The 15119-nt window shown below is 41.8% G+C and overlaps 1 protein-coding gene across 1 annotated transcript in view; it reads right to left on the bottom strand.

Moving 5' to 3' along the window:
• ALDH8A1 (aldehyde dehydrogenase 8 family member A1) overlaps window positions 1-13983 on the bottom strand; it is a 75252-nt gene extending 61269 nt beyond the window's left edge. The window contains exon 1 of the mRNA XM_077292820.1: window positions 13797-13983. Within this exon, the coding sequence (XP_077148935.1) occupies window positions 13797-13934 (138 nt within the window). The 5' untranslated portion in view covers window positions 13935-13983. The remainder of the gene's footprint in view (window positions 1-13796) is intronic.
• Between the last annotated feature and the right edge of the window lie 1136 nt (window positions 13984-15119).

The following is a 15119-nucleotide window of genomic DNA, read 5'->3' as shown; positions in this document are numbered from 1 at the left end:
CTTATGCGGGTAGCCTCTCTCACGAAACCGCGAAGTAAGATCCCGAGAGTGCTCCAGGAAGTCCCCCTGCCGAGTGCAGTTCCTTCTCACTCTATAAAACTGGCCTTTAGGGATTCCTCTCTTTAGATGGTTGGGGTGAAAACTGGTGAAATGTAAAAGGCTGTTAGAAGCCGTAGGTTTTCTATACAGCGAGGTCACAATCCTGTTGCCTTTTATAGACAGTTCCAAGTCCAAGAATTCCATCTTTGTTTGTGAGTATTGCGAGGTCAGTCTGATGTTCCATGGATTGTCATTTAGTATCTCGACAAACCCTTGACATTCCTCCAGGGTGCCTGTCCAGAGAAATACAACATCATCAATGTAGCGTTGCCATTTGATAACATGTTTCAAGTAGCCCTCTAGACAGTCAGTTTCATAGGCTGACGCGGACGATATGCTGGGGCACGCGCTTCAGTCTGTAGCGGTATGTTTGTAACTTTGGCATCTCTGCCTGGGTATGTCGACGCCTATAACACGCCCCAATAGGTGGTTGTGTTTGTAGCGTCATGTTGCCTTGACTACTTTGCCTTGGTATGACGACGCTCACAAACACGCTTAACTGGGCGTTCTTGCCTATAGCGTCTTGTAGCCTTGGCAACTCTGCCTCAATATGCCGACGCCCATAACACGCCTGAATAGGCGTTTCTGCTTGTAGCGTCTTGTAGCCTTGGCTACTCTGCTTCAGTATGACGACGCCTGCAACACGCCTGAATAGGCGTTCTTGCTTGGAGCGTCATGCAGCCTTGGCAACTCTGCCTCATCATGTTTACGCCCATGATACGTTGGAGCATGCGCTCCTGTTTGTAATGGCTGCCGCCTGTAGCTCCACGCGGTGGAACCTTCAGCTACACAGCTGACTCAGGTAATAACCTTTACGGTGTTAATATTTAAACAGCAGACTGTATGCATTCACATTACCCCTGACGAAGCCACCAGCAGGTGGCGACACGCGTTGGGTGTTTGTGTAGCCCACACTTAGAGCCAGTCCAGCCGCAGGATTCAACCATGTATTAGGGGTTTGCTGGACATATTGGTAATTGTATATCAGTGCACTATTAAGTGGATTTGTTATTTGGTTGTTATTTGGCCTTGTCTTCATCTAGGCATGCTGTACTGCTTAGTAGACCAGGGATTTGCGTAGCCCTTGTGGTTTCTTTATTATCTACACCTGCTTTTTCTTAAACCATGTGGCTATTGGGGTGTAGGTATTTTCTTACCCCCAATTAGGTATATTCGCTCATAGGGGTTTGCAGTTATTGTGCAATACCATTGGCTATTTGCTAAAAAGGGTTATGCTGTCCATGCAGTTTAGCATCTATTAAGACAATCACTATATATATATATGTACACAGACATTTTGGTTACTATAGTGTGGGCTATTAACCCTATTGTGGGTATTTGTTAAATGGCTAAGTTTATGCCTTTTTAATTGTTTTTAAAACATGTATGTGGTTTGCTGTATATTTATTGGTACTTGAATAAAGTTGTGTTTTCATTATTATAGCTATATTGGTGTGTGGTGATCCTTTATATTATAGATCTAGCCTGTTTCTTTCTTGTCTTGCCTAATTGGAGTTCATAAACGTAAGGATGAATGACCTCGTAGAGATCAAAACATCCAACACCGCGGAGACACCATCACATATTTCTCAATGCAGTGATCCAGAACACGGCCCCATCCCTTATGGGAAATATGCAAATGCATGTAGAAAAGCCATGGAGACACCATCACGTGTTTCTCAACGCAAGCAATGAATAGCCAGGTCTTTCACCGAGAAGGAACAACCACGGGAAGGGCAGCATCCAATAAAAGAAAACCACCTATGCCAAAACATGGTATCCATCCACAGACAGCTGTTTCGGGGTATTTGCCCCTCATTAGTGTGGAGTAGGAAACTGGCTATAAGGAGCAGTGCCTAGTGAAAAGGCTATAAACGTAAGGATGAATGACCTCGTGGAGATCAAAACATCCAACCCCGCGGAGATACCATCACGTGTTTCTCAACGCAGTGATCCAGAACACTGCCCCCATCCCTTATGGGAAATATGCAAATGCATGTAGAAAAGCCGCGGAGACACCATCACGTGTTTCTCAATGCAAGCAATGAATAGCCAGGTCTTTCACCGGGAAGGAATAACCACGGGAAGGGCAGCATCCAATAAAGGAAAACCACCTATGCCAAAACATGGTATCCATCCACAGACAGCTGTTTCGGGGTATTTGCCCCTCATCAGTGTGGAGTAGGAAACTGGCTATTAGGAGCAGTGCCTAGTGAAAAGGCTATAAATGTAAGGATGAACGACCTCGTGGAGATCAAAACATCCAACACCGCGGAGACACGGTTCATTCATTGCTTGCATTGAGAAATGGTGTCTCCGCGGCTTTTCTACATGCAATTACGAGTTCATAGACACCTAACATGTCTAGGTTATTTTTTATCTAAGTGGTGAAAAAAAATTCAAAACTTTGCTAAAAAAAAAAAAAAAGTGCCATTTTCCGATACCCGTAGCGTCTCCTTTATTTGTGATCTGGGGTCGGGTGAGGGCTTATTTTTTGCGTGCCGAGATGACGTTTTTAATGATACCACTTTTGTGCAGATACATTCTTCTGATCGCCCGTTATTACATTTTAATGCAATGTCACGGTGACCAAAAAACGTAATTCTGGGGTTTCAAATTTTTTTTCTCGCTACGCCGTTTAGCAATCAGGTTAGTGCTTTTTTTAATGATAGATCGGGCGATTCTGAACACGGCGATACCAAATATGTATAGGTTTGATTTTTTTATTGTTTTATTTTGGATGGGGCAAAAGGGGGGTGATTTAAACTTTTATATTTATTTTATTTTTTTCATATTTTTAAAAACATTTTTTTTTTACTTTTGGCACGATTCAATAGCCTCCATCGCAATTTCATCCACCGCTATTGCGTGCACATGTCAGCTGTACAAAACAGCTGACATGTTGCGACTTTGATGTGGGCTCATGTAATAATTATAGGGGATAACTCAGGAGACTCTTTGCGTGGAACAAGACAACTACAGGACACAGTTTTATAAGTGGTAAAGTCTATATTATCACACGGTGATTCAAACAGGTGCAGAGAGAAACTCAAGTCCACAACACTTGGTGCAAATAATAAACGCAGCTTAGCAGTCTTTAGGAAACTTCAGAGGAAAATGCAATCACGCAGAAAGTCTATGAAGCACAATTATTCTTGAGGATACTTGACAAGAATAAATCCTTGTCTTAGTCCAGACACAGATAGATATGCTATAAGACAGTTCAAATCATATCTTAGCTCAAACAGGGAGGCCTGGTTAATAGTCTCAGGTTATTGCAAAGCAGCAACAGCTTACATGTCCAGCAAATGCAGATGGAAGTAAACACGAGCAGCAGATGAAGGAGGATTACTGGAAACTTGTGTGTGCAGCAGGAACTCAGCCCACAGGATTCCCATCCACATTGGTAATATTGTCAGCTCTGTTTTAGCTGCTTTATATAATATTGTTTGTATATTTGTATATTTCTCTTTGGGATGTGCTAGTATTTGACCAAATGGGCAGGTATGCAATAGACTAATGATGATATCTTGATAATACCTACTTGCTTTCTTACTGTTATTCCTGTGGGCTTCCGGTTCTGGACATGTGCGAGTGGGTGTCCTCTTTACCCCTCTCCTCCTGGTGTTAACTGTATTTGGTAATGTTAATTAAAATTTATATTATATTTATACATTCTGGCTATGTGAATCTTTTGTCGCGTTTTTTTCTTTGTTTGTTATTGATTCTTGCGACATTTTGCAGTTATGTCCGTATATATCACAGTATTTTAATATTAGATTTCATGTTATTTTTACTGTGATGTTTCCCTTCATGAGGTGTTCTAAAACAGGTTAACAGGAGCAGGTGCACACAGTGCACATGAGACCAAAGACGCCATCTTGGAAAAGGGCAGTAATGCACAAAAGGTAAAAAATGTTCAGAGTCCTGACAGCTCACCACCGGGGCCCACATCAGAGGGGGAGACATGACATGCTAGTACGGCGCATGTCGTGACAGGGTGAAGTGTTCCCCTTATTTTTTTTGAGCAGTGTGTGTGTGTATATATATATATATATATATATATATATATATATATATATATATATATATATACACACACAGTGCCTTGCGAGAGTATTCGGCCCCCTGGAATTTTTCAACCTTTTCCCACATATCATGCTTCAAACATAAAGATACCAAATGTAAATTTTTGGTGAAGAATCAACAACAAGTGGAACACAATTGTTAAGTTGAACGAAATTTATTGCTTATTTTACATTTTTGTGGAAATTCAAAAACTGAAAAGCTGCAAGTCGCTTGCGGTATGTCTCTATCAGTTTTGTGCACCAAGAGACTGAAATTCTTGCCCATTTTTCCTTGGCAAACAGCTCAAGCTCAGTGAGGTTTGATGGAGATCATTTGTGAACAGCAGTTTTCAGCTCTTTCCACAGATTCTCAATTGGATTGAAGTCTGGACTTTGACTTGGCCATTCAAACACCTGGATACATTTATTTGTGAACACCTCCATTGTAGATTTTGCTGTATGTTTGGGATCATTGTCTCGTTGGAAGACAAATCTGCGTCCCAGTCTCAGGTCTTTTGTGGAAATTCAAAAACAGAAAAGTGGGGCGTGCAATATTGTTTGACCCCTTTACTTTCAGTGCAGCAAACTCACTCCAGAAGTTCATTGTGAATCTCTGAATGATCCAATGTTGTCCTAAATGCCTAATGATGATAAATATAATCCACCTGTGTGTAATCAAGTCTCCGTTTAAATGCACCTGCTCTGTGATAGTCTCAGGGTTCTGTTTGAAGCACAGAGAGCATCATGAAGACCAAGGAACACAACAGGCAGGTCCGTGATACTGTTGTGGAGAAGTTTAAAGCCAGATTTGGCTACAAAATGATTTCCAAAACTTTCAACATCCCAAGGAGCACTGTGGAAACGATCATATTGAAATGCAAGGAGTATCATACCACTGCAAATCTACCTAGACCTGGCCGTCCCTCTAAACTTTCATCTCAAACAAGGAGAAGACTGATCAGAGATGCAGCTAAGAGGCCCATGGTCACTCTGGATGAACTGCAGAGGTCTACAGCCGAGGTGGGACAGTCTGTCTCCAAGACAACAATCAGTCGTACACTGCACAAATCTGGCCTCTATGGAAGAGTGGCAAGAAGAAAGCAATTTCTCAAAGATATCCATAAAAAGTGTCATTTAAAGTGTGCAACAAGCCACCTGGAAGACACACCAAACGTGGAAGAAACCAAAATCTAACTGTTTGGCAAAAATGCCAAGCGATATGTTTGGCGTAAAGGCAACACAGCTCATCACCCCGAACACACCATCCCCACTGTCGAACATGGTGACGGCAGCATCATGGTTTGCGCCTGCTTTTCTTCAGCAGGGACAGGGAAGATGGTTAAAATTGATGGGAAGATGGATGAAGCCAAATACAGGACCATTCTTGAAGAAAACCTGTTGGAGTCTGCAAAAGACCGAAGACCGGGAACCAGATTTGTCTTCCAACAAGGCAATGATCCCAAACATAAAGCAAAATCTACAATGGAATGATTCACAAATAAATGTATCCAGGTGTTAGAATGGCCAAGTCAAAGTCCAGGCCTCGAGCTGTTTGCCAAGGAGGAATGGGCAAGAATTTCAGTCTCTCGATGTACAAAACTGATAGAGACATACACCAAGCGACTTGCAGCTGTAAGCGCAGCAAAAGTTGGCGCAACAAAGTATTAAGTTAAAGGGGCCGAATAATACTGCACGCCCCACTTTTCAGTTTTTGAATTTCCACAAAAATTTGAAATAACCAATACAGTTCGGTAAACTTCACAATTGTGTTCCACTTGTTGTTGATTCTTCACCAAAAATTTACATCTGGTATCATTATGTTTGAAGCATGATATGTGGGAAAAGGTTGAAAAGTTCCAGGGGGTCGAATACTTTCGCAAGGCACTGTATATATATATATATATATATATATATATATATATATATATATATATATATATATATATATATATATATATATATATATATACATATATATATATATATATATATATATATATATATATATATATATATATATATATGTATATACACAGTGGGTACGGAAAGTATTCAGATCCCTTAGCCATTTTGTTATTTCAAAAAAAGTTAATTTATTTTTCTCATTAATGTACACTCAGCATCCCATCTTGACTGGAAAAAAAACAGAAATGTAATTTTTTTTTCAAATTTAGTAAAAAATAAAAACTGAAATATCACATGGTCATAAGTATTGAGAACCTTTGCTCAGACACTCATATTTAAGTCACATACTGTCCATTTCCTTGTGATCCTCCTTGAAATGGTTCTACTCCTTCATTGGAGTCCAGCTGTGTTTAATTAAACTCATAGGACTTGATTTGGAAAGGCACTGTAACACCCCAGGTTCCTGGTTGTTACAGTGGCATTGCTTTCCTCATGGGGAGAGTGATGTCACGCTTATAAGCAAGGATCGATCTTTCTTATCAGGTATTCACAATCATACATGTTCGTACTCCAGGCCAGAAGGGTAAGCTCTGATCCAGCTTGTGGGTGGCACCCCTATATATATTCTGGTCTGGAGGGAAAGTGAGTTCGTCAGTCTGTCAGAGAGACAGAGGAGAAGAGACGAGAGGGGCCATGCAGCCACGAAGGTGCTGCAACTCCTGGCAAGAGACAGAAGATAAAGCCGAACAGATTGTAGTGAGCATGTAGGGGAAGTGGAGCGCAGGAGAGTGAAGAACTGGGGGGTTAGCTGTGACTGAGGTAACTCCCCACTGAGTGCAGACACCGGTAGCCGGAAGACCGGGGTTGTGAAGGACTCCACGTTTCACAGCAGAAACCGGCAGGACAGCTGGATTACAAGTCACCTGTCCACCCTTACACCCGAGGACACAATAGTGCATAGTGCCCGGGTTATGATAGAGACTCTGTAAAAAGGCTCGAGCTACCTGTCGTACGGCTAGTGTCCTACCAACTTGGAGGACAGAACAAACGTGAGGACCTTGTGAGAGGCTTAAGGCAGAGAGGGAATACACCACAGCACTAGAGGGAAGGCGTCTAACCCCACCTGGTAAGGGGGACTCCCAACTTGCTTCCAAGCCGGCCGTACCACACCTGCATCCATGATCTGGTACCCTGGACTGTGGCTGCCTGAATTTGACAGTAAAGAAGTAGAGCGACTGCAACCCTGTGTCCTCCATTTCTTGGTACATCATTCACCATCTTTATTTATACACCGGGAGCCCTGGGGATCCAACTTCACCTATGGGAATCCATGCCATCCCTGCTGCCACAACATCACCCCAGAGGACCCCTTTAAGCAGCGTCGGTCATCCCTGACCGAATACCACAGGTGGCGTCACGAACAAACTTTTTTCACAAAATCCTTTTAAAGACATTCCCTTTTACTTGGGGGCCCACGGCCACCGACCGGGTCGCCGCCACCATGACACATCCCCTTTAAGTATCCCCCACGGCCCTGGTGGGTGTTCCAGCACACACCTGTCTATATAAGACTTCACAGCTCATAGTGCATGTCAGACCAAATGAGAATCATGAGGTCAAAGGAACTGGCCAAGGAGCTCAGAGACAGAATTGGCAAGGCACAGATCTGGCCAAGGTTACAACAGAATTTCTGCAGTGCTTAAGGTTCCTAAGAGCACAGTGGCCTCCATAATCCTTAAATGGAATGGAAAACGTTTTTGAGACAACCAGAAGTCTTCCTAGACCTAGCCGTCCAGCCAAACTGAGCAATCGTGGGAGAAGAGCCTTGGTGAGAGTAAAAGCCCGCATTGCGTTTGCTAAAAAAACACATGAAGGACTCCGGACTATGAGAAATAAGATTCTCTGGGCTGATGAGATGAAGATAGACCTTTTGGTGATAATTCTAAGCGGTATGTGTGGAGAAAACCAGGCACTGATCATCACCTACCCAATACAGCTCCAACAGTGAAACATGGTGGTGGCAGCATCATGCTATGGGGGTGTTTTTAAGCTGTAAGGACAAGACGACTGGTTGTCATTGAAGGAAACATGAATGAGCCATGAACACAGATATCCTGGATGAAAACCTCTCCCAGAGTGCTCTGGACCTCAGACTTGGCCGAAGGTCTTCCAACAAGACAATTACCCTAAGCACACAGCTAAAATAACAAAGGAGTGGCTTCAGAACAACTCTGTGACCATTCTTGACTGGCCCAGCCAGAGACCTGACCTAAGCCCAATTGAACTTCTCTGGAGAGACCTGAAAATGGCTGTCCATCAACGTTCACCATCCAACCTGATGGAACTGGAGAGGATCTGCAAGGAAGAATGACAGAGGATCCCCAAATCCAGGTGTGAAAAACTTGTTGCATCATTCCCAAGAAGACTCATGGCTGTACTAGCTCAAAAGGGTGCTTCTACTCAATACTGAGCAAAGGGTCTGAATACTTCAGTTTTTCTTTTGTAATAAATTTGCAAAAATGTGTACATTTCAGTTTTTTTCAGTCAAGATGGGGTGCAGAATGTACATTAATGAGAAAAAAAATTAACTTTTTTGAAATTACCAAATGGCTGCAATGAAACAAAGAGTGAAAAAAGTAAAGGGGTCTGAATATTTTCCATACGCACTGGATATATATATATATATATATATATATATATATATATATATATATATATATATATATATATATATCAGCTGTGCTCAAAAGTTTACATACCCCGGCAAAATGTTGGCTTTCTTGCCCTTTTTTCAGAGAATATGAATGATAACACCAAAACTTTTTCTCCACTCATGGTTAGTGGTTGGGTGAAGCCATTTATTGTCAAACTACTGTGTTTTCTATTTCTAAACCATGAAGACAAACCAAAACATCCAAATACCCCTGATCAAAAGTGCACATACCCCATTTCTTAATACCGTGTATTGCCCCCTCTAACATCAATGACAGCTTGAAGACTTTTGTGATAGTTGTGGATGAGGTTCTTTAGTTTCTCAGATGGCAAAGCTGCCCACTCTTCTTGGCAAAAAACCTCCAGTTCCTGTAAATTCCTGGGCTGTCTAGTATGAACTGCACACTTGAGATCTCCCCAGAGTGGCTCAATGATATTGAGGTCAGGAGACTAAGATGAAAACTACAGAACCTTCATTTTGTTCTGTTGTAGCCAATGACAGATCAACTTGGCCTTGTGTTTTGGATCATTGTCATGTTGGAACGTCCAAGTGTGTCCCATGCACAGCTTCTGGGCTGATAAGTGCAAATTTGCCTCTAGTTTTCGCTGATAACGTGCCGCATTCATCTTTCCTTCAACTTTGACCACGTTTCCTGTGCCTTTGTAGGTCGCTCATCCCCAAAACATCAGCGATGCACCTACGTGCTTTACAGTAGGAATGGTGTTCCTTTCATCATAGACCTTGTTGACCTCTCTCCAAAGGTAACGTTTATGGTTGTGGCCAAAAAGTTCTATTTTGGTCTCATCACTCCAAATTACCTTGTTCCAGACATTTTGAGGCTTGTCTCTGTGCTGTTTTGTGTATTGTAGGCAAGATACTTTGTGGCATTTGCGCAGCAATGGCTTTCTTCTAGCGACTTGACCATGCAGCCCATTTTTCATCAAGTGCCTCCTTATTGTGCATCTTGAAACATCCACACCACTAGTTTTCAGAGAGTCCTGTATTTCAGCTGATGCCATTTGTGGGTTTCTCTTTGCATCCCGAACAATTTTCCTTGCAGTTGTGGACAACATTTTTGTTAGTCTACCTGATTGTGGTTTTGTTTTTACAGAGCCCCTGATTTTCCATTTGTTAATCACAGTTTGGATGCTGCTGACTGGAATTATCAAATCCTTGGATATCTTTTTGTATCCCTTTCCTGTTTTATACAGTTCAACTACCTTTTCCCATAGATCCCTCGCCAATGTTTTTGCTTTCCCCATGACTCACAATCCAGAAATGTCAGTGGCTGGATGAAAGATGCAAGAGTCTGTCTGGATCCAAGAAACTCTGCTTTTATGCACACACACTGATTACAAGCAAACAGGTTACAGGTGAGGATGTTACCTTTAGTAGCCATTCAAACCCATTTGTGTCAACTTCTGTGCATGTTATCAGGCCAAAATCACCAGGGTATGTGAACTTTTGGCCAGGGTCATTTGAATATTTTGGGTTGTCATTATTATTTAAAAAGAGAAAACCCAGTAGTTTGACAATAAATGGCTTCACCCAACGAGTAAACGAGTAAAAAAATAAACAACCATATTCCTCACCTCTACGAAAATAAGATGATAATCCATTTGTCCCTTGAAGAGTATAGCCCTGCTACATCTACTTGGCATGCTGAACACTGGCGTGATGTGCGCATTCAGCATGCCATCCAGCAGAAACAGTGTGCTGCGCATTTCAGCATAGTTGAGTGCCTCAAGGTGATATGAGAAAGTTGAGCAGAGTTCATACCCAATGAACTCTGTTCACCTCACCAGCATGAGCGTGAGAACTTTCCCACATAGCTCGTCCTGATGTCACCACGCAGCTCACTGTCTCTCCTGACTGACTCGCTGAACGCTCACATCATGCCAAAGTTAAGCGTCCCAAGTAAATGTAGTAGAGCTAGACTCACCAATGGATTTTCCTCTCGTCGGAGAGGTGACTAATATGGCTGGTGGGGTTTTTTTTTACTCTTTTACAGGGAACATGGGCATCGGAGGATTATCTTCACGTCGGGGACAGGTGAGATATACAGTTGTTTATTAATTTAATTCTTTTACAGTTGGGATTCAGTGGATTAAGTGTCAAGGTGAGTATAACTTTGCTTTTGTATTTGTAAATAAAAAAAATTTTTTAGTGTCTTTATTTCAAATAAAGTACTTTATTCAGGGTGTTTGTTATTTACAATATGACTATGGGGTTAGAATTACTACTGACTAGTGTTGAGCATTCCGATACTGCAAATATCGGGTATCGGCCGATATTCGCTGTATTGGAATTCCGATACCGAGTTCTGATATTTTTGTGATATCGGAAATCGGAATCGGAAGTTCCTATAAGCTCCCAGGCGTGTGCTGTGCGTATGGTTCCCAGGGTCTGGAGGAGAGGAGACTCTCCTTCAGGCCCTGAGAGCCATATTCATGTAAAAAATAAAGAATAAAAATAAATAAAAATAAAAAAATATGGATATACTCACCCTCGGACGGCTCCTGGACCTCAGCAGGGCAACCGGCAGCCTCCGTTCCTAAGAATGCAGTGAGTGTAGGACCTGATATGACGTCGCGGCTTGTGATTGGTCATGTGAGCGGTCACATGAGCGGTCATGCGACCAATCACAAGCCGCGACGTCATCGAAGGTCCTTCACTCTGCATTCTTAGGAACGGAGGCAGACGCTTGCAGCGGTGACAGCCAGGGCTCGTCTGAGGGTGAGTATATCCATATTTTTTATTTTTATTCTTTATTTTTTACATGAATATGGATCCCAGGGCCTGAAGGAGAGTTTCCTCTCCTTCAGACCCTGGGAACCATCCAGGATCACTTCCGATATTTGTGTCCCATTGACTTGTATTGGTATCGGGTATCGGTATCGGCGATATCCGATATTTTTGGGATATCGGCCGATCCAATCCGATACCGATACTTTCAAATATCGGAAGGTATCGCTCAACACTACTACTGACATAAACTCAAGTGGGAAGTATGAAGCTAAGTGCCAGAATTGCCACATCTTATGGACTGTGCCTTTTCTGGGGCGGCTGAGAGCTGATGTTTTTAGTTTGGGAGGGGGCCAATATCCATTGCCCTTTCCTAGCCTATCAATATCAGTCCACAGATGTCTGCCGAGCCTTTGCTGGTTATTAATTATAGAGGGACCCTACATCTTTTTTTTGGGGGGTCCCCCATTTTTAGACCAGTAAAGGCTAAGTATCCAGATGTGAGCTGATATTAATAGCCTGGGAAGCTCCATGTCTATTACCCCCTTCCCAGACTTTAAGCATCATCCTCCAATTGCCCGCTTTCCTTCTAATGATTAATAAAATTTCGGGGTATCCCACGCCATTTTTTTTCCAGATATTTAATTAAATACATGTACATTAAGCTACACACGCAATGCACTGATTACATCTCACATATTTATATTTAATTTTTTTTAACGGTGATAAGTATGAGCCCAAAGTCTTTGAATCCAATACTTAAGTATTTTCGCCAGAAAACCGACATAAAACATTTTGAATAGCTGCAAGAAGTTGTGAAAAAAATTGTGACTTCTGTAATTTTCTCACAAGTTTCAAGACGCTCAAACAAAATGAGTGGGGCTGGAAAAAAGCAGGGATGGGATGGTGTGTGGTTACACCTGTCCATCAAGTTCGTGGAAAGTGGCAGCGTTTCTTACAGCACAAATATTACTCCAGCTCCAGTGAGGCACAAAGAGATGCACATCACTGAGAAGATGCACCATATTAATTGAGTGATGTGTATATCTTAATGAATTCATCACATCTTATTCCTGCTTGCCCCTCAATTAGACAGGCATATGTGATGCAAGTCTTAATGAATCCAGGCAATAATAATGAGTTTCGATTTTGAACCCCAATCTAGACATTTATGATAATATGTGTATTAAGTGCTGTGGAATATGATGCTGCTATATAAGTAAAAATAAAGTGCTGTGTACTCTTTTAGGTACTACAGCCACTTCATTGTGAGTTGTCACATTGGGTCTTCTGTGCATTCACATGAATGGGATGAAATATATTACCAGTCACAGCCACTCCTACAGATACAGCCGCACTCGCAAGAGCCTGGAGATCGGACCTTCCCCTGATCAAACATCAATGACCAGGGTATAATCCTGAAGATACCTTTCCATTAGTTATCATTGGGGCAGCCGCTTTTTTTTTGCTTCCCAATTGGAGAATGCGTAATTTCAGCTTGTGAAACGGTGGTCTTGTAATACGTGAGAATCGTAAGTTACATTCAACCATACCACTGGGGGATACAGACAGAAAATAACTGCCCTTTGCAGTCCAATATCTCATCATAATGCTGCACAATTCCAGCTGTTTAGGAGGTAGAAGTGGGCCCCCTTACCCCTTGGACCCTTGTGGTCCACACAGGTTGCACCAATTAAATGTCCACCCCTGAATCATAAAACAAGATGCACACACCCCTTCCAGCTAGCAGAACAGCAGCTTATGAAATGTTATTACTTGAAATTCTATGTGGTTATCATTGCACAGAAAATGTATTAATGAGGACTAGAAGATTATTTGATAATCCCAAAAAAACAAGTTCTAGCAGCAAGTGAACAAATCTAGTGACTTTCGTGTCAAGGCCCATAGAGAAGCCCACCAGACGATCATTGTATAATCTAGTCTTATTCTGTGTGCACTAGGACCAACAAACAAATTTAGCAATGGTTGGTTGTCACTTAGCATATGAACCTCACTGTGCTATGGATTATGGTACTATATAAACATAAGGGATACACCTATTAAATAATCTCTTCACACATGGTCTGTAGAGTTGACTTGATGTGCATGTAGTTAGGAAAGTCAACAAAATATAATTATATATGATCTACAGACGGCAGAAAAAGGCGCTTAAACATAATTAGAGCTTTGGCCCAGTGTATTTGCTGGTATGTAAGGTTGCATCACTTTAAATAGACATGAAATAGATTTCTGGTCGGTCTGCTCACCTCCTCCTCGTCACTATCTGGCACTTTGCAGTAGACTTCGCCTGTAGAAGGATCATATGAATTTATGTACAATTTACTTGGGACAAATTTCCCACCAATATAATTTTGTAGCTGCAGAAAAGTCTTTTTCGTTTCCATGATAGCAGGAAAGTTATGTACTGTCCCAAGCTATAGAATACAGATAAATTACTCTGGAATTTGGACTGTAAAGTTCATCAGGAGAAACTCCTCCTAACTCTGCAAATAAACAACTGGGAAATATCAGTTGCACTTTCACCTATTCCAGACGTAACCAGGGCTGCCAATAGTAATTTCAGGGCCCCATACTGGCAACATTTGAGAATCTGCCCAAGCTCCACCCCACCTCAGCCTCCATCCCTCCAACCTTCCACAGTGCCACCTCCCACTCTTGGAAAAACTCCACTTCTGCACCATGTCCTCACCAGTCACACATTAACAGTTCACACCAAACACCATATCACATACATAGCCATCAGTTTTTGTTTTGGCTAAAATAATTTTTAAGCCGCTAATACGACAAGGTAAATACTTTTTTAGGTGGATTTTATTTATTTTTCTTTAAGGGAATGTGTCACATTCATTTTTAAAATGACCAATAATACCACATACAAAAGACAAATACTGTCACACCCATGACCAGATCACATATTACCACCACATAGTGACCGAATACTACAATACTGATCACTAATAAAAAACCCACCATACTAATATTACCATAAGTGCCATTATACACAGGAGATCTGTACATAGTATGCAGTGTATAGTGTCAGTGTACAGGTAATTCAGTGATCACCAGGGACATTATACACAGGAGCTTTGTATATATAGTGTCAATGTACAGGTAATACAGTGATCACCAGTGACATTATCAGGGCTGCCACTAGGAATTTTGGGGCCCCACATTGGCAAAATTTTCGGGGCCCCTTTGAAACTCCACCCAGGCTCCACCCTAGCCCTGCCTCCACCCCTCAAACCTTCCACAGTCCCACCACCCTCTCTTGAAAAAACGCCACTTCTGCACCATGTCCTCACCAATCACACATTAACAGTTCCCATCACCAGATCACATAAAAAGCCAGCAGCTTTTGTTTTGGCCAATAGATTTTTTAATCAGCTACCATGACAAGGTAGACTCTTTTGGCCGTTCTCTACTCTACTGTAACTTATTAAATATTCGTTAAAATATCCAATACAATTTTAGGTAAAGTTTTATTTTTCCATTTTTAAATGACCAATAATAATACATACATGGGACAAATACTATCGCACCTTGACTGAATCACATATAACACCACATTG

The sequence above is a fragment of the Ranitomeya variabilis genome, chromosome 2, assembly GCF_051348905.1.
Source record: "Ranitomeya variabilis isolate aRanVar5 chromosome 2, aRanVar5.hap1, whole genome shotgun sequence".
NCBI lineage: Eukaryota > Metazoa > Chordata > Amphibia > Anura > Dendrobatidae > Ranitomeya > Ranitomeya variabilis.
Note: the sequence above shows the minus strand (reverse complement) of the source record. Positions and strands in the feature narration are given on the sequence as shown.